This window comes from Nilaparvata lugens, chromosome 1 (genome assembly GCF_014356525.2).
Source record: "Nilaparvata lugens isolate BPH chromosome 1, ASM1435652v1, whole genome shotgun sequence".
NCBI classification, from domain to species: Eukaryota; Metazoa; Arthropoda; class Insecta; order Hemiptera; family Delphacidae; genus Nilaparvata; species Nilaparvata lugens.
In genome coordinates this window covers 75,131,269-75,156,219 of record NC_052504.1, presented here as the reverse complement: position 1 = coordinate 75,156,219, position 24,951 = coordinate 75,131,269, and the positions used below count along the sequence as shown (strand labels likewise).

Below are 24,951 nucleotides of genomic sequence, written 5' to 3'. Positions count from 1 at the left end.
CTGGTACCGGTATAAATAATATTGAAAGGTTATTACAGGATTATTTTCATTGAAATATTATTCTATTATACAGAGTGATTCTTAATTATGGTAAAATAATTCTATACGTGACAGTAGAGGTAAAAATAAGAAAAAAAGCTCTTATAAACATATATCCATAAACGCTTCATTAGCGAGCTATACAGAGTGATAAAGATTTCGCCCAGAATTCAGTTCCTCTGGAGAAATACACCGATGCTGAATTGTTTGGGGACTAGTTTTTGAAAAATTATGGTGGATTCATATGGTAAAATATCTGAAAAGTTGAATAAAACTAGTCTGGAAGCTGTAGTGTGAGTAGTTTTCGAAAGTGTATATAAGATATGATTATCAATTGATATTATTAATGTTGTATAATCACTACAGGCATGGGCACAGAATCCACAGTTGGCATCAGATAGGACAAGTCCTCCACCATCACTTTGAAAGCATTTTCTGAACTCATCAGAAGGGTTCAAGAAGCTTTTGAAATAAGGAACCAACTGCCATTTCAACTTGACACTGTTGAGTGACACAAACATGCGCATTTATGCACATTTGTAATGGCACATGCGCTTTGTAATCAATCATAGTACCATGAAAAGCCACTGACAGCGGAATACAATTCATGTTCCTACTTTTTTACCTCTACTGTCACCAGCCCATGGTGGCCGAGTCTGTTAGAGCATTGACTCCCACACTGTGGGAGCTAGGTTCAAATTCAAATCTCGTTCCTACCAGGTTTCTTTTGCAGATGATACTAATTGTTTCATCTTATTCTAATAATATATCATAATAAAAAAAATGATTATGATCAGATAGAATAATTAAATTGAATTATTTTATTATTATTAAATTTATTTATGAGATTAATTGGATGAATTATTAAAAAAAAATATTTTTCATTTTGGAATCCAATACTGCAGTTACTTGATAGGCTACTTGATACTTGATATTCAAGTATCAAGTTGTAGAAAATTTTTTGTATGTAATTCGAGTTATAAAGTCGAGTTTTATGCTCATAAATCATAAATAACTATTATTATCAATGTTACAGATAACTCAACAACTATTTTAGTTGTGGATAATATTAATCATCATAAAAATAATTCAATGATTGAATCAATAACTTTTTCAGTTGTAGACAATATCTAACATCATAAACATTTCTACAATCTCCAACTTCTTTCATTCATAACTATCAGTTACTATTTTAGTTATTTTTCAACTGAATCTTCAGTTATCAGGTACAATAATATTTTTATTATTAGCCTTTTCAAATTGTGACTTATTTATTTGAGATAGAAAGCACGAGAATGCCCTATAAACACACTATCATGAAATACAAGAATAGCAAACCAACGATCAGGTGCTGATTCTATAGCATGTCTCACCGTTTATTTTTTTATGCCTTTGCAAATATGTGAGAACAATCAAAATTTACGACGGAAACCTCTTTGATCAAATTTTGTTTCATCCAGATATAGTACTCTAAAAACCCCCTTCTAGTAGGCTGTTAGTTGGCTAGCCTGTATATCGGCCATTATCAAGATCATGATCATGTTCAAAATCCAAAGATTGTCGACTTCTCTCTCTAGGTTAACCTCTGTAGAATTTTCAACTTATTTTAACAATATGGCAAAGAAATCTGCTGCAGTTATTATTGCTGAAGGTACAGAAGATATGGAATTTGCAGTCTCAGTTGATGTTTTGAGGCGAGCAGAAGTAAGTTCATTTCATAAGAAGTTCAAAGTTACTAACCTAAAATTATAAAGGTACTTCGAAAAAGTACCATTTTAGTCATACTTAGTATAGATTTCATTACCATGATTATTTATATACTATTTATTTATTAAATAATTATAGATTATTTTTAATAAGTTGGAGAAATCTATGGTTCAGGGAATAGTATACCGGTAGCCTATAATGTTAGCTAGGATTGCTGCATAGCAGCACAGCATAGAGGTCCCAGGTTCAATCCCAGATATCAACAAAAGACTAAGGGCCATTTTCCGAGCTCGGGATTTAACTAAGTTCTAGACTTTAACTGGCTTTAAACTCTGGAGTCAGAAAATTGGCTTTCCGAGTGTTAACGTAGTTGAGGACTTAAATAGACTCTGGAGTTTAGAAATCATGTTAAACCCTGGAGATTATAGTTTCGCTTTCTGAGTGAAGGGATTATAAGTCCTGAATTAGATTTTCACCTCTTTCCGAGTCAAGGATTTATCAAAAATTGTTATGTCCAGGACTTGAAAAAGCGTGATTTAAAACCCTCGACTGGGGTAGGATTTAAATTTAAGTTCTAGACTTAATCGAGCATACACAATTCAGTTATTGTTTTGGAGAAGATGAAAAGCCAAATAGATGTCATGGAATACCTAAATTATTTGGATTAGTCCGTCTAAATTTATAATTTATAGTTTGCAAGTTCATTTTGGAATAAAATTGTATCAGAATTTTGCGTAAAAATTTAACCTCATTTTACGACTGTGACATAAAGTAAAAATGTTTAAAACAAAATAATACAAGGATTGTCTTGGAATTTATATTCCAATTTGAATGTTATTAATCAATGTCATATTTAACATAATAATAACAATAGTAATAATAACAATAAAAATTATTATTCCAGTTCTTTTAAAAACAAATACGTTTTCAAACTCAATAGCCTAATTAAATTTTTATTCCAAAATCACTGGTTACGATCAATGATCAATAATAGCATAACGTAAAATGAAATGTTTATTCATTCACCTTTCACAGGTTTTGCTTTGAGTAGGCCTACAAAGAAATCAAAACGTATTTTTACAATAATTATTTGTATATCTAGAGTGAAAAGTACTGCTTTTCTCCCTGAGGGAAAAGTTTGAAGCACGAGGCGAAGCCGAGGGCAACAATTTTCCTGAGGGAGAAAAAACATTTTTCACTTGTGATGTACACAACATTTTTCCTCCACATACATTTTTATAAAATTTGCAAATCAAATAATTTTTAAAAACTTACATGACCAGTAAAATGTGTACAACATAACTTATAAATTAAACCGGTAGGCGTGGCTACTACTCTAACATCGGCTAACTTTGTTAACAATTGGTTGTTCTGATCATCGAGGTTGATCCTATCCCTAGTGATCTCATACCACTGGTGGGCGGGGCCTATCGTCTACTTTTGAGCTCAGTTTACCAAGCTGTTGCAGGCTGCCACTTCAGTTCCAGGTTTTCTTACTTCCATGCTACAACACTATGATAAAAACTTCAAAGAAATAATTTTTAAAAACGTACGTGACCAAACAATGTGTTAAAACATAATCTAAAAAGTAAACAGAAACAGCTGGCTTGTAATCAAAGTTCTCCGCCGACAGCGCTATCTGTCGGCAAAAGTTGTAACATCAATGGCCACCACAACTACAGCTATGATGAAGTTCCCGTTTCAAATTTGATTAGTTGATGAGGAATATTTGTTGGTTAGTATTTTGAATAACATGGAATATAAAAAAAATATTCATACATTTTTATGGTTTACTGATATGAAGTTTGTAATAATTTTAGCATGAAACATATATATTTCATATATTGATCAAAATGTCTGGTTGAGGTAGGATTTGTTGGTTTAATGACTACTCTATATGCTTCCTCATCTGAGCTTAGACCTTCTAACCTATTTCAAATGTAAGTTTTTAAAATAGAGATGCTTCCCATGTTATTTAAATTGAGTTACTTTTACGCTTTAGGGAGTTTTTGTTTTTTCCTACCGAGAGTGAAAAAGTGACACTTTAGTATTAATTATGTTTCAGGGAGTAAAGTAGGCTCTTTAGACAGTAGGTGGAGGAAAAATAGTTTTTAGAGCATGCTCATTTGAATTGTCCCACTGTAATCAGCTGTTTCCGTTTTGCTATAATGCCTACAATACAACAGCAAAATATTGTGAATTTCCGTTATGTTTACTGCGTTAAAGTGATGATATTGATCATATGATCTATAATCATATGCTCTAGTTACCAAGAAAATCAATTGCATGTTTTATTTAGTTGTCATTAATGTCTTATAAAGCCTTGTTAATACATCAAAAGTTTTCTCTTTCGTTTTAATCTAGTTCAATTTATCAAACATTAATAATATAAAACTCAAATGGATTACCTCTTGAAGCCTAAAGTTCTGGATTTGGACGCAAACTCGGCCACAGCTCAAACGGAATGAAAACATTGGCACAAAATGTTGATGAATCTCATTTCAACAATACAAACGACGAATGCAGAAAAACTCAAAATACTAGTCAATTTTATATCAATCTTCAATCTTCATTTGTAGGACCATTAACCAGCCAGATGAGCTGGGTTGGTCATCACGTCAAAAATACAATATCACACAGAAGTTTTTGACAACACTGTCATGTCAAAAAAATAAAACATAATGGCATAGATGGCTAAACACGGTGATGGCCACTAAATGTCAACTGTAGACTCCTGAAAAAATTCACTCAAGGAGTAGTATGGTCTGGCACGCAGCCAGGACTTGAGTCTCCTCTTTAACTCACTGTCACTCAAATGACGCACAGATGGAGGTAGCATATTAAACATTTTAATAGCGATATTGGGATAACAGCTCTGAGCCTTATTTAGCCTACATCGAGGAACATTGACTTCGAGAGCATTTTGAAGTGAGTAGGCACTCTGCAACCCCCTCAAATTCACTGTCAGATTGGTATTCCTAATACCAACCAGGGAAGCAAAGATGAACTGGCTAAAAACTGTGAGAATCCCGAGTCTGGCGAAGAGTGGCTTACAGTGCTCCAGATGATCACTGGATGACAATATCCGAACTGCCTTCTTCTGCAGCATAAGAATACTCTCACAGTGTGAAGAGTGTCCCCACAGCAGTATTCCATAGATAATGTGTATCTGACTATGGAACAGTGAATAATAGGCCATAATCAAATGTTCCTCAGTCAGCAAGCACCTCAGTCTTCTCAACAGGTAGATCACACAAGACAATCTTCTGCATACAGCATACACATGAGCACTCCATGTTAACTTTGGATCGATGTTAAATCCCAGAAGCTTCACCGGTTCATTCAATGAATGATTGAAGTGGTTTCTCAGAGTGCACATGATATTCTGTGTCTTGCCAACGTTGAGCAACAGCTTGTTCTCCTGAAACCAGCGTTCTGCACCAGCAAAGGACTCCTCCAACTAAAGGGTGGCAGCTGCAGGCGAGGACGCTCTCCCAACAAGGGTTGTGTCATCCGCAAACGGCAGCTCACTTCCGCCGACTCAAATCGTTCATATGCAGGATGAACAGGACTGGCCCCAGGACAGAGCCCTGCGGTACCCCATGCCATACATGCAGTTCGCCAGATGATGCACCCCGAACATTCACTATCTGCCTTCTGTCAGAAAGATAGGACTTGAAAGTGTCAGCAACAATGTCCGTTATACCATACTGACTCAACTTTCCAAGGAGAAGCTCATGAGACACACAGTCAAAAGCATGTGACAGGTCACACAGCCTCACTGCCACAGAATCTCCACTCTCGAATGCATCAATGACTTCGTTGATCAGGGCCAGCAGGGCGGTTTGTGTGGACTTGGACTTTCTAAAGCTGTGTTGTCTATCAGACAGCAAACTATTCCTCTCAAGATGGTCCATTAGCTGATCCTTCATGGCAACCTCTAAGATTTTTCCGAGTAAGGGGGTAACAGTAATTGGTCGGAAGTTATTCTTGTCCTTCTCATCTCCCTTTTTGTATATAGGTACAGTTTTACCCAACTTCAAACAATTCGGAAAGCAGTATTCAAACAAATTAGTTACTGTGGTACGTATACCAATGCTCTTAGTTCATTACAAAAATTGTATACTAGGCCAGTTAATGAAATATTTGAACCTCATAAACTTCAAACTAAAAACCAACAACCAGGCCAATCTATTGATCAATTTATTGAAGAACTGATGCTTTTAGGTTGTAAATGTAAATTCAAGGCAGTAACAGCAGAACAGAATCATGATGATTGTGTGAGAGATGCCTTTATAAGTGGTTTGCTGTCTCCAGACATTTGACAACGTTTCTTGGAATCAAAATCTTTAGATTTCCATGAAATAGTAGACCACGCTAGAACCTTAGAATTAGCATACCGTGACTCACTTAGTTTCAACTCGTCCTCGTTGCTACTCAATGCCGCTCAGCCTGTAGTCAAATCCACAGATGACTCTCTACCTCAGGCTGAGCCTGTTATTGCACAAGCTACTCAATCAAGAAAAACTCAAAGTATGTGATTACTGTGGCTTCAACTCACACTTCAGAAATAAATGCCCTGCTCGCAATATATTCTGTAGGAAATGTGAAATAAAAAGGCATTATGCAAAAATGTGCAGATCAAATCAGACCCACAAGAATGATAAACTAGTATCAGCAGGAGAAATCTGTAATTCGGCTTTGTTGAATGGTTTTAGAGTAGCTAACACTGACACTGGCACTGGCAGTTCCAGTAGTTTTGTTAATAAACAACTTGCAAAAAATCTGAAAATAAAAATTTACCCCTCTAATGAACAAATTTGTATGGCTACTAACTCTCTCCGATCATCAGTTGTTGGGCAATGCTCAGTTAACCTCTCAATTCTTGGCCACAAGCACAAAAATGTGATTCTCCTTGTTCTCGAAGATCTCTGCTGTGATGTATTATTCGGTCATGATATACTGTCTAATCATTCAGGTCTGTATTATGTCTTTTGATGAAACAAAATACCCACTAAAAGTATGTGGTCTTGCCGCTTCTAAAGTCAAACCTGCTTTGCTGTTTCAGCACATTTCTCCAAACACCAAACCCATTGCTGTAAAATCAAGACGTTACAATCAAACCAACATGGAATTCATTACTCAAGAGGTAGATAAACTGATAAAAGAAGTTATTATAGAGCCAAGTGACTCCCCATGGAGAGCTCAAGTGCTTGTTACTTCCAATGAATCATAAAAAGCCTATGGTGATCGATTACTCCCAGACAATTAACAGATTTACTCCACTGGACGTATACCCCTTACCAAATATAGAACAAGTAGTTGAAAAGGTTGCTAGATATTCTGTATTTAGTACTATTGATCTTCTAAGTGCTTATCACCAAAGATACCAATCAGGAATTGTGAAAAATTATATACGGCTTTTGAAGCAGCTGGCAGTTTCTATCAGTTTAAACATATACCTTTTGGAGTGACAAACGGGGTTGCTGCCTTCCAATGAGTGATTGATGATATCATTCAAAAATAGAATCTCTCAAGTAGGTTTGCCTATCTTGATGACATTACTATTTGTCAAACTACAACAGAAGAGCATGATAGAAACTTGAAAAACTTTATGAAACAAGTATAAATTGACAATAAATATGGAAAAAAGCTCTTTCACAAAATCAGAAATCAATCTCCTTGGCAATATTATCAAGGACAAGACTATCCGCCCAGATCCTAACAGACTAGAATCACTGAAATCCTTCCCCCCGTCGATGAATGCAGCTTCAATGAAAAGAGTACTTGGTATGTTCTCTCAGTATTCAAAATTTATTCCCAATTTCTCTGACAAGATACAGCCCACTACAACAAACATTCCCACTGAATCAAACTACCATTTTATTGTTTGAAGCTATGAAACAATCTATACTCGATTCAATGTTAGTTCCCATTGATCCAGAAGCTTCCTTTGTTGTAGAAACTGATGCATCAAATGTTGCAATTGTTGCTACTCTATCACAATTGCGCAAACCTATTGCTTTCTACTCCCGAACCCTATCAGCAACAGAACAGCATCATCCAGCTATAGCAAAAGAAGCTTGTGCCTTAGTTGAAGCCGTTTGTAAATGGCGCCACTTTCTTCTAATGCGACACTTCCAACTTATCACAGATCAAAGATCAGTTGCTTTCATATTTTCCAAACATCACCAGAGTAAAATTAAAAATGGAAAAATGGAAAACAGTTTAATCGACCCTAAAATCTAGAAAACTCGCAAACACACACTGAGTCACTATTTTATCTTCTAAACTCTGAGGTCTATGAAGTTCTTGACTTATTTGAGTCCAGGACTTTAATGTAATAAACATGAGGGAAATTCACAATATTTTGCTGTTATATTGTTGGCATTATAGCAAAACGAAAACAGCTGATTGCAGCGGGATAATTCAAATGAGCATGCTTTCCAAATTATTTTGTGAAAATACGTTTTAATTTCTTTGTAGGCCTATTCAAAGCAAAACCTAACCTTTTTAACCTTTTGAAAGATGAATGAATAAACATTTTATTTTACTTAATGCTATTATTGATCATTAATCCTAACCAGTGATTTTGGAATAAAAATTTCATTAGGCTAATGAGTTTGATAACATATTTGTTTTGAAAAAAACTGGAATAATAATTTATTATTGTTATATTAATATGTTGAATATGACATTGATTAATAACAGATTGGAATATAAATTCCAAGCCGTTGTAAAGTGGAATTGAAATAAATATGATGTTTGCAAACTCACTGGCTATTTATTTAACACCATTTAAATAATAAATCAAATACAAAATTGAATTACAAACTGGAGTCGCCTTGACCCGGAGAAGAACAGTAGCCATCTTGAATGTACATCTCATCGATACATTAACTATTGAATATGACATTATCGATATTAAATATTGGTTGGGGTTCGATACAATCGATACAACACCCCCACACCAAGTTACAAAGTAGTACAGTTGATGTACAATAAAAGTAAATTCAATACAAAATCAAATCAATAACATTGGAATGAAATACAATACAAAATACAATTCAATAGAATTTATCAATAGAAACAAATTATAAATTCAAACGTTCTGGTGGTTTGATTACTCTCTTAGGTTTAGTCGAATTCATTCCTTGACCTTCACATACTTGCTTTTGATTTTCAATTACATCATCATTTCTTACAATAGGTTCAATTACATCATTGTTTCTTACAATAGGTTCATTCAATAAATCAGTATTTACACAAGTATCTGGTACAATTACAGTTTCATTTCTCATAGTCTCATTCGGTACAATCAAAGATTTATAATCAATACTCTTTGGCACAATACTCTTGTCAACCTTATAGTTAACTACATTTTTGTCTTCAATTTCATCTGTAACATTATCTTGATTGAAATTACAGGCTTTAATCAATTGATCAGCATGTCTATGCCATATTAAACCTTCATTTACAATTTTTAGAATGTAGTTTCGGCAACCTACCACTTCTTCAATCTTACATTTTTGCCATATTCATTTATTTGGATTTCTGTAATCTCGAGCATAAGTTATTTCACTGACATCAAAGTATACCTCCCTACCACTAGGTTTAGAATAGCTAGGCTTACAATCAAGTGTAGATTCTTTCAAACAATGAAATCGATTTCTCACATTCCTACCAAACATTCTGTAAGAAGGAGACTCATTAGTAATCCAATGTGGAGTATTTCTATAAGTGAACAAAAATCTACTTATCAAAGTATCAATGGAACAACCTTTATTTTTACATCACTTAATAACTTAGACAAAGAATACTTAAACGTTTTTACAGCATTTTCTGCCACACCATTGGTTGTGGGATGAAACGGAGCAGATGTTATATGTTTAATCTTATTAGCAGTACAAAATTTCACAAATTCTTGCGAAACCAATTGTCTTCCATTATCACTAACCAACATTTTTGGAATACCAAATCTAGCAAATATTTCTCTCAATTTTTCAATAGTAGCTTCAGAATCAATTCTATTCATTTTATAAACTTCTGGCCACTTAGAAAAACTATCAGTTACAATCAAATATTGCTTATTATTAATTGCTTACTTTATTCACAAATTGATTGGATTTTTCCATTCTAGCTTCCCTTAAGCTTCCTTCCCGCTTAGCTGCAATTTCGATAATTTCTTGAAGAGTTCTGGATTCATCTTCCTCGCAAATTCTGTCTAGAATAGGACCAGGCAAAAGTCCAGCAATAAATTTGTCCTTCAAAATGTTGTTCAACTCACCACCAAATTTGCAGTTCATAGCGAGCTGTTTGAGACGTACAAACCAATTCCCAATAGATTCGTTTGACTGCTGTTTCAAATTGTAGAAATCAATTCGTTTCCGATAGACCAAAACAAAGGGCGAAAATTGTTTTTCAAGAATAGAACAAAGTTCCTCATACGTTTTCGAAGTTGGAGACTCAGGATCACACAGGTTTCGAAGTGTTTCAAAAGCTGCATCTCCGATGACTGTTAAAAGCACTGCAACTTTCTTATCCTTGTTGATTCCATTTGCCACGAAAAACATCTCAATTTTTTCTGAATAAAACTTCCAATCACTGGTAATGTCAAATTCGGCCATTGATCCGATATTTGAGAAAATAGTAGTCGTCCCATGACTAGAATTGGAACCCGCCGTGGATTCATTCATGATGAAAAACTTCGATCCGTTTGCAGGAACACGTGAAGTTATAGGTTAATACCGTTGAATACAGGAACCCATCCGTCATCCATCCTTAGGTTTTTAATCCTTGTCGCCATTGTTGTAAAGTGGAATTGAAATAAATACGATGTTTGAAACTCACTGGCTATTTATTTAACACCATTTAAATAATAAATCAAATACAAAATTGAATTACAAACTGGAGTCGCCTTGACCCGGAGAAGAACAGTAGCCATCTTTTGTACATCTCATCGATACATTAACTATTGAATATGACATTATCAATATTAAATATTGGTTGGGGTTCGATACAATTGATACAACACAAGCCAATCCTTGTATTATTTTTCTTGAACATTTTTAGGTTATGTCACATTCGTAAAATTAGGTTAGTTTTATGCGCATAATTCTGATACTATTTTATTGCAAAATAAACTTGCAAACTACTGTATAAATCATGAATTTAGATGGACTAATCCAAATAATTTAGGTATTCCATGACATCTATTTGGCTTTTCATCTACTCCAAAACAATAATTAAATTGTGTTTGCTCATTCAGGTCTAGAACTTTTAAACTAGGGTTTAAAATTACGCTGTTTTAAGTTCTGGACTTAACGTTTTTTAATAAATCCTCGACTTGGAAAGAGGCGAGAATCTAATTCAAGTCCTGGACTTTTAAGCCCTTCACTCAGAAAGCGAAATTATAAACTCCAGGGTCTTACGTGATCTCCAAACTCCATAGTCTATTCAAGTCCTCAACTACGTCACAGACTATGTTAACGCTCTGACTCGGAAAGCCAATTTTCTGACTCCAGAGTTTAAAGCCGGTTAAAGTCTAGAACTTAGCTAAATCCCGAGCTCGGAAACCGGTCCATAGATCCCAAGCTCGGAAACCGTCCCTCAGGGCCGGTTAGCATTATAGCAAACCGAGCTCGGGATCTATAAGTTCTGGACTTACAGAGTCCAGGACTGCAATAAGCTCTCGGGTCTAGATCATTTTTGAGTCACAGGTTTATGTTCTAAACTCCGGAGTCTATTATGTTCAAGACTTATTATTTGAGTCCAGGACTTTAACGCAGTAAACATGAGGGAAATTCTCAATATTTTGCTGTTGTATTGTTGGCATTAGGCCTATAGCAAAACAGCTGATTGCAGCAGGATAATTGAAAATAATGCTCTCCAAATTATTTTGTGAAAATATGTTTCTTTGTTTTGTGTAGTTCTCAAAGCAAAACCTAACCTTTTAAAACATGAATAAAAAATAAACATTTCATTTTACGTTATGCTATTATTTATCTTTGATCCTTGCTATTGATTTTGAAATGAAAATTTTAGTATGCTACCTATTGAGTTGGAAAACGTATTTGTTTTGAAAAACTGGAATTCAATTCAATTTATTTTACCAAAACAGTACAAAGATGTGACAATCAGAAAAAACAATAATTATTATTCTAAATATCTATATCATCTATCTGTAAAATACGGCTGGAGGTAAAGAACTACTGGCATAAGTGAAACACTTGTTCGCCAGTAGGAGTAGAGACTTAACTGTTTCTAAATCTAATAATTAAAAATGGAAGCTAATAATTAGCTAATAATAAGCTAATTATTTAAAAAGGAATCTTTTTATTCAAACAATGGTAAGTATATTTAAAATAAATGCTATTAATTGTGAATTAATCCTGACAATAATGAATAGTTTTAAAAGCTGAAAAAATTTTGAACTCATAAAATATTAAGATGGAAGTAATAGTTGTGAAGTATCCAATTTTTAATATTTATTGTGTCACGTTATATTTTATAGTTAAATAACAATTAGCCTCCTGCTTGGCATCAATCGGTAGAGCATGAGAAATATTTCAATAATTATAAAATCTGATCGTGGTTTTACTAGGATACAGTCTCATAAAAATCTTTATAGGCCCAGATATGAGCTTCTACAAAAATACTGATAATTTTATTAAAAAATATATATAAAACTTATCCTATAGTATTGAGGAATGAAAATAAATCGTACACCATAAAAAATTTGATACATATATTAACAAATATCTCAAAAAATAAGTCAAAACAAAAATATATAGAGCAACAGAAATATATATAATATAACAAGAAACGAAATCAATAAAATATCACAGGTTAATATTATTCTTTAAGTTCTATAGCACGAAATGTTATCATGTGCTTTCATTTCATGATCATATGCATCTATTTGCATGTAACGTCAATATCAACTTGCTGATACTTGTCAACTTGGACGATTCTATTTAGAATCTAAATTTCTTAAATCAGCATGACAAATAGACAAACTAATAATCCAAATATATATTAAATTCTATGGTTTCCAATAGATTTCTTTATAATAAATATTTTTTTATCTCAGGGTGCGAGATTCGGCACCTGACGGAATAGATAGATCAATTCTCTGAATCAGAGCTACATTATATTATCGCAAATTATATGGTAGAAACTAATGATCATAAATAATGTATTAACAGCCTAGATCTTAGTCTTCTTTGATTGATGGATCATTTGATATATGGATTGATTCGTTACTATCTAATAAAATACCTTTTATACTATATTTACTTGCACAAGTATTTTTACCAAATTCTTAATTTATAAAAAAAACCCTTTCGACGAGCTAGCTTTGATTCTTATTTAATTTCGAAGCACTGAGGGTGCCCTATCACTATTTCAATATTTTTCACTCATGTGCCAGAATTTTCTATGAGCTGCTGGTGTCGATCCAAACTCCTGGTGGTCCTGGATTATTGTAGCCAGAGTCGTCTCTTCCAAGGGGTTAAAAAATTATTTAAAAATGACTTTTGCCTTACATTAGCATCACAAAGTCTTATGAGAAAATTTAGTAATTCAATTTAACTTTAAATTATTAAAAGGTACAGTAAGGTATTGCGCTCTATAATTTTTGGTGACCTCTCATGGTGGTGGTTGGCAGGCAAGTGTCAAAGTTCTCTTTTCTCAGTTACAATTTTTACTTCCGATTTCCAAATTTACATGAAATTTAAACATTCTGTTCATCCGCCATTCATGGCTCAAATAGACCATACCAAACTATTAAACTATTACTTATGTTACATCTTTAATATTTTATTTGCCTTCGGGCCATATCCAAAACATAAACTGCACAATAATAATTTATAAATTCTTGTCATTTGTAGAAATATTTACAAATATATTTGAATCGGTTCATATTGCCGCCTATCAATCGCTAACATTTGATTGGTGCATGCAAATTATTATAGTATTCATGCGCCTAGTAACCTCCTACTTCCTTAATACATTTAATTATTTTTGTTTGGGTTTTTTAATATGCTTTTTACATGCAAAGTAATTTTTTACAGATTATAGATTGATTCTTATATTACAATAATTAGCCACGTGGGACGTTTAGTTCCTCAAGTTGAATACTGTTTCGCCACAATAAGTTTCTGCCAAGGTGTTTGGTCAGATTCTACGTTATGCGACTCGGTCAATCATTAGGTCGCCGATCAGTAGATGTTTTACGCCTAACCTCAAATTTTCAATATTTTATATAATATTATACAGGTAGCAAAAATTATTTTCATTCCTATTCGGCTGTTGTACAATTTGGCCATGATGCCTGATATTATCTAATCTTTAACGTTATCATCTTTGGCGATATTAGCCTATTATTTCACTTAGACCTATAAATCTTTCAAATAGGAATTTTTATTTATCCATCCAAATTTAAATACGTTACAATTGGTACAAACTTAATAGGTACACCGATGAGCTCGTTCGGGATGCAGTTCACAATCTTTGGAGCGATGTATACCAGCTGCTTACAAATAACCGTTAAATTCGAATCATGCGTAAAATATCTATGTAGATTGTATCTTGTTCTATGAGTTACATTGATTCTTGAAAATGAACTTCTATTTTTATTGAAATATTTAAATATGCTAAGCACATAGAGTTGGCGGATTGACATGACTCTCAATTCACTGAATGCAATTTTTGAAGGGAACAATATGGGTTTATTTAATATGGTTTCTATGATCATTTTCTGTATAATGAATAGTGGTAACAAAAGAGTGTCAAAAGTACCTCCCCAAACCGCCAAGCCATAATTTAATAGAGATTATACAATTGCAAAATAAAGCATTCTCAACTTTGATAAATCAAGTATCGATCTCAACTTATAAAAATTATAGAAGACAAACCTTAGTTTATGGCATAGGTATTCAATATGCCTTCTCCACTTGAATCCCTCCTCGATTATCAAGCCAAAATATTTTATTTGACTAGTCCTTTCAATCTCAGGACATCTACAGGGAGCATAATTTAATAAATTACAATTTAAATGCAATTTAAGTATACAATTTTTCTCTTCATGTCCAGAGATATTTCCTGAAAAGGCGATATATTTTGTTTTTTTTTTTAAATATTTAAGCTTAGGGAGTTAACATCTAACCATTTCTTCAGAGTGGAGATGCCTCTAGAGGCGGCTCCATAGACTCTCTGCCATGTGCTCTCTCCAAACAACAGCACAGTATCGTCAGAAAATGAGAATACCACACCTCCATTCAGGTCTAATCTGAGTATCTCATTTACATAAAGAAGGAATAAGATTGGTGATAAGACTGTTCCTTGAGGAAGACCGTAACCGGAGAGAGGCAGATCACTCACACAGTCATCAAGTGTAAGAATTTGTGATCTATGTGCAAGGTAGCTCTGGAACAATCTCAGAGTTGTACCTCTGATTCCTGCTCGATCCAGTTTATTTAGTATTTGGTTGTGAGCCACAGTATCGAAAGCCTTGGCTTGGAATAATGATTTATTATTTTTTTATTATGTTGAATATGGCATTGATTAATAATAATATTCACATTGGAAGATAAAATTTCAAGGCAATCCTTGTATTATTTTTCTTGAACATTTTTAGGTTATGTCACAGTCTTAAAATAAGGTTAGTTTTTTACACATAATATTATGAAGATAATTATTCCACAATTAACTTGCAAACTATAAATTATGATTTTAGATGGACTAATTCAAATAATTTAGGTATTCCATCACTTTTATTTGGCTATTCATCTACTCCAAAACAATAACTGAATTGTGTTTGCTCGGTTAAGTCTAGAACTTAGATTTAAACCCTACACCAGTCGAGGGTTTAAAATCACACTGTTTTAAGTTCTGGTCTTAACGATTTTTGATAAATCCTTGACTCGGAAAGAGGCGAGAATCTAATTCAAGTCCTGGAATTATAAGCCATTCACTCAGAAAGCGAAATTATAAACTCCAGTGTCTAACGTGATCTATTTGAGTCCTCGACTACGTTAACGCTCTGACTCGGAAAGCCAATTTTCTGACTCCAGAGTTTAAAGCCGGTTAAAGTCTGGAACTTAGCTAAATCCCGAGCTCGGAAACCGGCCCTTAAAGTTTTGGTGTTTTTAGCAATGTTTCCTCAGTGTTATTGATTCGGCACGTTAAATGTCGGTCCTGGCTAATATATAACAGTAGGCCCATTGACAGCTTAAATTATATTATACTCAGATGATCCGAAAATACATAGGCCTATTAATAAATTACTCTAATAATTTTGTAATTTTATTTTTTAGATTGATGTATCAATTGTCAGCTTGGAAAATGCAGACTCTGTAAAATTGAAGACAGGCACAAAGGTTGTTCCAGACACAGTACTGAAAAGCATTGCTGGTAAATGTTTCGATGCTGTGGTCCTGCCTGGAGGTCCTGCTTATAAGGCATTGAGCAAGGTTAGTTAGTATATAAATCCACTGAGATAGTGAATAGGGAGGCAACTATAGTATAATAAATACTACGATGCGTGTAAATCAGCAATGAGACCTACATTTATATCAATAGAGGAGGTCAAGACAAGTTCAACCATGTATTACATTGTCGATTTGAAACTACTTATTGAAAAACATAGCGGGAAATTTATTTTTTTTAAATTGACATTTTTAATAATTTTCCTGGTTTCTATAAGTTACAAAATTGTTGAAACTCATGTAAAATTTGAAAAATTTGGTTTCAAGTTTGTATCTTGAATAGTTCTTGATTTTTCAGAAAATGTAAAAAATGGGATCGCCTCAGATCTGTTATATCTATTCCTGATAAACTGTGGAATAGACCTTTCTTTGGCACTTGTCGACCAACAGACAAACTATGCACTTCCGAACCAAAGTAGGCTTCCCTCCCTGTGCATTGTGGAAAATATGTGATGAATTCTAAGCTAATGTTTGATTATTGCTGTGAACACTCAGTGCAACTCTAATGCCTGTAGTCTGTCCAAACAGGCGTGAGCTCTGAAGGATTAAGTCGAACCCACCACTACTCACACACACAAGCGCAGTCCGCGTTTGTGTGAGTAAAAGGACGTTCTGCATACCCGCCCGCTAATGATTCCTCTATGAATTGCCTTGTGCTGAAAAACCTATCAACTAAACAAACTATCAAAAAACCGTTCAATTATGGACAACTCTAAACAGTTTTATAGTCAATAGGTTAGGCTACAATATAATAAATAAATTAGACTTTTTTAAAAGCTTAGAGTTGTCACAAATGTACCGTGTTTGGACTCATTTTGAAAGGAAGGAATGATATGTAGATTTCAGTAATTAGAGTACAAATGAAGAAAAGTTAACAGTTGGAGAAATGTAATTTCTCAGCACAAGGAATACTTGGTGATAGCACAGGCATTATATTGGTTTCTATTGAATTGTTCTTTGTTCATTCCTAGAAGACTCAATAGCGCAAGTAGGCAGGGCGTTTGTGCCTGCACGTGGGGGAGCGAGGGTCAGCTTAATCCTTCAGGGCTTACGGCTGCTTGGACAGACTATAGTCCACATGTTGGCCATTTTGGACATTGAGCTGGCCTAGCCTAGTGAGCTGGGCTGCGTTGGTCTTGCCATCCACACTGCAATGTGATCAGCGGTAGCCAGCGACATATCCATAATAGAAATTGAAAATATTAACTTGAATGAACACAATAAAAAGTAACGCAATAATAATAATTAACAACTAAGTCTACAGTAACTCAATCACACAAAAAAAACCTGCAGAGTAGGCGACAAAACAGGAAACAGCACGCATTGGTTGACTAGTGTTTGCCAGCGCTGGCCTAGTTTTTCTTATTGTTGCAATTCTTGTTCTGGTTGCTTAGGTCAGCTACTATATTTACGCTCCACCAAAAAGGTCCTTCGCGCAAGTAAACAGGTCTTCTAGTACAATCGATTGTGTGTACTTGTCTGCGCAGACAGAAAGAATTGCATTTCAATTCTCTCTACCTGTATACGTGAGGACATTTGAAAGAAATTTGTTTTCCAGTACAATTAATTTTATTTACATATAAACCATAATTTTGATAAATGCATATCGAACGTTACTTCACTTTTGTTGAATTATACATGAAAATGTGTCAAGGAAGTACGAGATCAAATGTAACTTGACATCCACAAGATTTACAGTTGTGACGATCTCTTACCCTCCTCAATATGGTCCTGAATCTACAATACTCATTGTTCTCTATCCATTACTTATCTACTATAGTTCTATTTAAATAACAATTTTTTCATCAGTTTTATATTGTTGTTACCCTATTAGTTATATTATTTCAATAACACCATTTTTGGATTTTACAGGCCCCAGCTGTAGGAGATATTCTAAAGGAACAAGAGAAATCTGGCCGTTTGATTGCTGCCATATGTGCTGGTTAGTATAAAAAGCTTAATTATAATGGAATTAAGGAATGCTAGAACGAAAAAATTTCATCACGTTCAACAATAGTTTCAGAAATCCTTTATATGGAATTGTTTTTCTAAGTGACCCTTTAGAGTTCGAAAAACTGTATAATTTGAACATAAACAAAATGATTATCAATGCCATAACTGGTGCCATAACATTCACTTTCAATTTCACTGTCTGGCATTCCATATAAATGTAACAACAATACTTGGCATTCAACCAAAGAACCAATGTTGACAGTATAAAGTGAATCTTACTATTATGGTATTCCAATTTTTGTACCATAGTTGGCTGATTGGTTGATTTTTAACCTAATAACAAATCAGCAATTTGATGCTTTGCTAGAGTTGTCTTAGTCAAGATAGTGTATGCAACGGTTTGTTGTTGATTCTGTCTACAAAGCACTCTCTTCCCTTCGCTTGTGTCTTGACTTACATCTAACTCGTGCATTAAAGACTCATTATAAAGCCGTTGCATAAACTACTATTATATTATGAGGGTTCCAAAAAATGCATATGCTCTTTGACAGTGAATATCTTGGTAACGAACTGGCAGCCGTTTTAGACTATCGTACGTAACTTGAACGACGTCTTTTGAGAAACGTATCTCCCAATTTTAATCAATCTGTCCCATTTCAAACCGGCTTCGCGTCGCTGATGCCACATGATACGATTCCCCAATGCTACTGTTTCCAACGTAGCCGTCGCTCAGTATCTCTGGTAGCGCATATGTTCTCTGAGCTACGCAATGGCACTTTACCACTTACTTGAAGTTTACGGTCTTACAGTTTCCATGCGGCCTACTCATGCCACACAATCTTTTGACCAAACAACCAACTAGGACTTACCTACAATAAAAAGTACGATTCATTACTGTACGTTACTCTGTTCTATTTACGTTCACTGTCAATTAGTAAAAGTTATATATATTTTTGGATTCCTCTGTATTTTGTGATATAATTTACTGGTCAGTAAATCCCACCAACTAGCAAGAAAATATCATCAACAGTGTAATTGCTGAGTGATAAAATTTATCTAGAATTTTGGCTGAAATGTAGGTATGTGCATTTTAATTAAAAAGTAATTATTATGTCATGTGATATGATATTGTGATGTTTTGAAATGAGTCAGGATCTTATCTATTTTCATTTTTGATCGAACGCAGTGAGGTGAACAGTAGTTACAGAACTATTAGTTAATTACGATCCCCCCCCCCCCCCCCGAGGATGAAAAATTGACTGGTATATGACATAGAAATTTGGCAATTTATTCGAGACTGGTCAGTAAGTTAGTTGTCAACTTTTTGGTCTCTGTGATTGCACACAGTATTCCATTATGTATGGTGCAGTTCCATGAGACCAGAAAATAAAATGCACAATGATTTGATATTCCTCCATTCATGAACTTTGTTGATTATTATTGTATAAGAGCGGTGTGAAATAATTTCACAGTTTATGTAATTTTTATTCAACTAGGAAAGCTGACCTAATAAATTTTGTTTATATTTTGTTAATTTTCTTGCATATTTTTTCACAGCTCCCATAGTGCTTTCAACCTTTGATGTTGGCTCAGGAAAGAAGATCACGTGCTATCCGACCTGTAAAGATGAACTCAATAAGGATAAATATTCTTTTGTGAATGAAATAGTTGCTGAAGACGGTAATTACCTCTTTTTTATAATCAACGTACATGTTTGATATTTATACCCTTTGATTTTCTTCCATGACAATTATGTAAGTTAAGTCATTTCCAATTTCGAATAATTTATGGCATAAAATTTGAAAAATATCTCAAGCCTCCCACTTTTCCCTATGACGTAATATTATGTATCCAATTTTATTGTAGATTGTTAACAGAATAAGGTCCAAATTAACTTTCAATTTCATGGATAAAATCTTTTCATATATAATATCAGTCGTTTTTCTCCCATGAGAGCATTGCCTTTTAGGTCTGAAATTACTTTGATGGCAAATATGCATATGTATCTTACAATCCCAAGATTAGAACTTATCTTTAAAAGAGCTCAAAGACTTGGAATATGTTGAGTTGACGTTGTTGAGCGCATTGGAACAAAGATCAGAAGCAATTGTGAGGATTCTGATGATGTTGATGGCGATCCCTAGCTGATAGTCATTTAGAGCTGATAGAATTGCCCACTGTAACCCACGTTTTGTTGAGTTTGGCATTTATTTATTTGTAGATACAATCACAAATCATATAAATATGATTAGGAAGGGACAACATTCTTACAGTGGTAAATCTCTATATCTACTGCAGCCTGGTTCACACTCATAAATGTATGGAAACGCTCCAGTGTAGATCGAACGTCAATGGAATCAATACTAGACATAAGCATGACATCAACATTCCTTTTGTCCGTCTGGGAAGGCTGAGGTCCAGTCATCTGATTATCGGTCAACGTGTGCGTTTGTTCAATAAATTTATTGCTTCTCAAGTTTAAGATCATGAGAGTTCAAACATACTTTACTTGGGTGGCGCTACTTGAATCCTTATGATTTTAAAGACTTTCTCAGTTGCCCAAATTAAGACCTGAAACGATCTACCATGAAACCATGCAGACAGACTACCAGGAATTAACTAATAGACTAACTTTATTTTGTGTGTAGGAGTGTAGGTGTTTTAATTTTTAACGAGATCTTATGTATCTATATATGCCCATGGATGAAGAAAAATATCTATCTAGCATAGACGGCACTTTTTTTGTCTGCCTGAAAATCAGTAGTTGCTGACTGCAATATTAATAATTATGTTTCTGATATTTCCAGAACTAGAACTATTCTTGCCTTTTTTATAGTACTTTTAAATTGATCTGCCTTTTTTCCTCTGCTAATTGATGATTTTCAAATAGAACTTCCTTTCAAGTTGATATTGACAATTTTTCAATAATATTTTACAGGAAATATCATCACTAGTCAAGGACCTGGAACAGCTTATGACTTTGCTCTGGCAGTTGTTGCCAAATTGCTGGGAAAGCCTACTGCAAAGAAAGTTGCTGAAGAAATGCTTTACAAATATGTCTGATGAAAAAATAATAAATGAACGTTCATTTTAAGATTTCTGGAATAGATGTACGTGAACTAAATATTTAATTTTTGAAAGTAATTTTAATAAAACCAATATATTCTAATATTTTATTGTGTCTTTGTCATTCAACAATCCAACGTTAATCTTGTACAAATGAATGTATGATTGAACAGAACATTTAGTTTGAATCTTGAGAGCATTATTACTAAACGAGTAACTCGTGCTTCGCAAGGGTCTGAGAAAAGCACAAATAGATAGAATTATAGTTTTATAATTCCATGCTTAAAATTAGGAGCATTATGCAATCAAATTTTGTTTTTTTGGCAACAATAAAAACATTATTTATGATTTTGTTAAAATCACGTGGATTATCTTCATTGCAATTAAAATTCTTGACAGAATAGGGCGGGGTTATCTTTCATTAATAAGTGCGGAATGCTACCATTTGTGCTCCATGAATGCACTCGGTTATGTGTATGTTTGCATGGGTTTTTATCATTACGTAAACTTTAAATCACAAATTGAATGAATTTGTTTTGATTATCAAATTATAGTCTGTAAAAAAATAAGTTGAGACTTATCGGCCCTCCGTCCGAAGAAATTACAGAGTTGTCAAATCGTGTAAAATTGCAACTTCCTTAAATTTCTAATTTAACCTCATAATTGGATGAAGAATATCATCCCCGATATTCCAGTAGTGCTGGAAAAGTTTCAGGGTTGAAGGATTAAAAAGAAAATACATTTTTTTATGAAATTGAAAACATCGTGAAAAGATGTTTTTCTTTTGAACATCACTTCTCCCCGAATCATGAGATCTCGTAACAAATACGAATTCTACATCAAAATAACGGGGAGAATGTCTGCTTTCTATTGGTGCCTGGTTAATTTTTCAATTAACGATTATGTTGGTCAATTTATTTTCAAGTGAAATACTTACTTGTTAAGAGATCTCATGATTCTGGAAGAAGTGGCATTCAAAGAAAAACATAACTTACTTCTCGATGTTTTCAATTTCATAAAAAAATAAAATTTCCTTTTAATCCTTCAAACCTGAAACTTTTTCAGCACTACTGGGATATCGGGGATGATATTCTACATCCAATTCTGTTTAAATTTGATTTAGGCTATTTTGATTTGGCAATTTCGTCGGATTGAGGGACTAGTCTCATTTTAGACAGATTATAAAATCAATTGATTAATATAAATAAAAATAGGCCTATAAACAGTGGCGGCGGTAGCCATCAATAAATGGAGGGGCGAAAGGTTGTCCCAAGATATCATTGGGTGAACCAGCAATTCAGAGCCAAAGTTTCCTTTACTCTCCACCTAATCAATTAAAGAGATATGCTTCCTATTCACTATGAGCACGTAGGTGGAGGGCATTTTTAAAACGTCGGTTGCACCTGTGGCGGAATTTTTTCTAATTTAATTCAATCAATAAGCCACGATTTAACACGGGGCGGGGAGTAAAGGGATGTTTCATTAAAAACGCAAAATAGTTGCTATATTCTCTTGTTATTGTATATAACAGTAATTTAGTAATGCCTTTCTTCCCAAAAATTGATCGGTTTAATGAAGAGAAAAGAATGTAGCTTTCAACTGGAATCGGAGATTGTATGCATAATTTTTATTTTTCGGATCCTTTTCGACAGCTTCGGCAATTTCATTAATCCGTTTTATTTTACGAATTAATGCATCTCTTTGAAATGTCAAATCTTCTATAACACCCATAGTGAGGTGATAACAGTGAGCGCTCGTCGAGAGAGAGAGTGAGACAAAGAACCAAACAGGAATAAGAGGGAAAACACGAGAGCAGGCGACACAATGGAACGAACAATGGCTAGCTTATCTAATCATACAAGCCTAGCCAGCACTTCAACTTAAGCTCGGTAGAGAATGATCGGTTACAAGGCTGATAATACTGTATCGATACTCATTGGAACAAACAATATCTGCTATTAATAACGAAGTAACGACAATAATCAATGCAAATAACTGCAAGTATCCTTTGAAAAAAGTAACAGTTCCAGTTACTGTTACAGCTAGACGATGTATAAGTCTTTCTCTACTTATCAACACGAACTTGCCAGTCCAGCCTTGTGGCGCCAATGCAACAATCTTATGCAATAAAACTATGACACAATTATTTACGAAAATATTACTTGTTCTACTCAATTTCCAACTTAAATTGAGCCCAAATTTCTTAAGAATACCACAAATAAAGTGTATATTCATCTACGACGACAAAAACAAGCCATATACACAGAAAAACCAAGAATAAAATAGGCATAAAAAATGACAAACCTATTAGACAATATTTCAAACTTATGTCCTATTCAAATTCGATTAACAAATCAATCCCGGACGGTTGGACCATGTTTAATTCGACAGAGGCTGGCTCAAACAGCACTCTGGTTTGTGGACTGTATAAATTACATCGAGAACCTTTTGGGGTTGTCTGGCGTCGGGTAGCAAGTTGAACAATTTAAATGGCTAAGTGCACAATAACATAGGCCTACCTTCATGTCCAAATCCTCCTTGCTTCTAGGATCCCAGGTCCAGATCACGATATGAGACAAGACAACACTTGTAATAAATCACAATAAATAATCAATAGATCACTTTGCAAAAATCGACATTACAAGAAGTGAGCTGTTTGATTGGCTGTCAATCGGCAACTGGCTGCGATTATGCTATGCGCATCACCATTCAATTACCCCTCTACCACACAACACCAGACAACAAAGAGGAACATTGATAGTTCCGTCCGAACAATGACTGTATGTGACCAGATCTAGAAAACGGTTCTCACGAAATTTGGAAAAAAGTAGGTTTATGATATAAAAATTCAATTGCACTAGGTCTCATCCTTGGGAAAACTCGCTGAAGGACATTAAAAGAAATTAATGCATCTCTTTGAAATGTCAAATCTTCTATAACACCCATAGTGAGGTGATAACAGTGAGCGCTCGTCGAGAGAGAGAGTGAGACAAAGAACCAAACAGGAATAAGAGGGAAAACACGAGAGCAGGCGACACAATGGAACGAACAATGGCTAGCTTATCTAATCATACAAGCCTAGCCAGCACTTCAACTTAAGCTCGGTAGAGAATGATCGGTTACAAGGCTGATAATACTGTATCGATACTCATTGGAACAAACAATATCTGCTATTAATAACGAAGTAACGACAATAATCAATGCAGATAACTGCAAGTATCCTTTGAAAAAAGTAACAGTTCCAGTTACTGTTACAGCTAGACGATGTATAAGTCTTTCTCTACTTATCGACACGAACTTGCCAGTCCAGCCTTGTGGCGCCAATGCAGCAATCTTATGCAATAAAACTATGACACAATTATTTACGAAAATATTACTTGTTCTACTCAATTTCCAACTTAAATTGAGCCCACATTTCTTAAGAATACCACAAATAAAGTGTATATTCATCTACGATGACAAAAACAAGCCATATACACAGAAAAACCAAGAATAAAATAGGCATAAAAAATGACAAACCTATTAGACAATATTCAAACTTATGTCCTATTCAAATTCGATTAACAAATCAATCCTGGACGGTTGGACCATGTTTAATTCGACAGAGGCTGGCTCAAACAGCACTCTAGTTTGTGGACTGTATAAATTACATTGAGAACCTTTTGGGGTTGTCTGGCGTCGGTAGCAAGTTGAACAA

General features: G+C 34.3%; 1 protein-coding gene across 1 annotated transcript; it reads left to right on the top strand.

Annotated features, from left to right (window-relative positions):
* Positions 1-1,473: 1,473 nt before the first annotated feature.
* LOC111052955 (protein dj-1beta) lies at positions 1,474-21,364 on the top strand. Its single transcript, XM_022339781.2, has 5 exons — positions 1,474-1,743; positions 16,065-16,220; positions 18,108-18,177; positions 19,746-19,868; positions 21,127-21,364. Exons 1-5 carry the CDS (start codon positions 1,573-1,575, stop codon positions 21,249-21,251), a joined length of 645 nt encoding a protein of 214 aa, XP_022195473.1. The 5' UTR covers positions 1,474-1,572; the 3' UTR covers positions 21,252-21,364.
* The last annotated feature ends 3,587 nt before the right edge of the window (positions 21,365-24,951 follow it).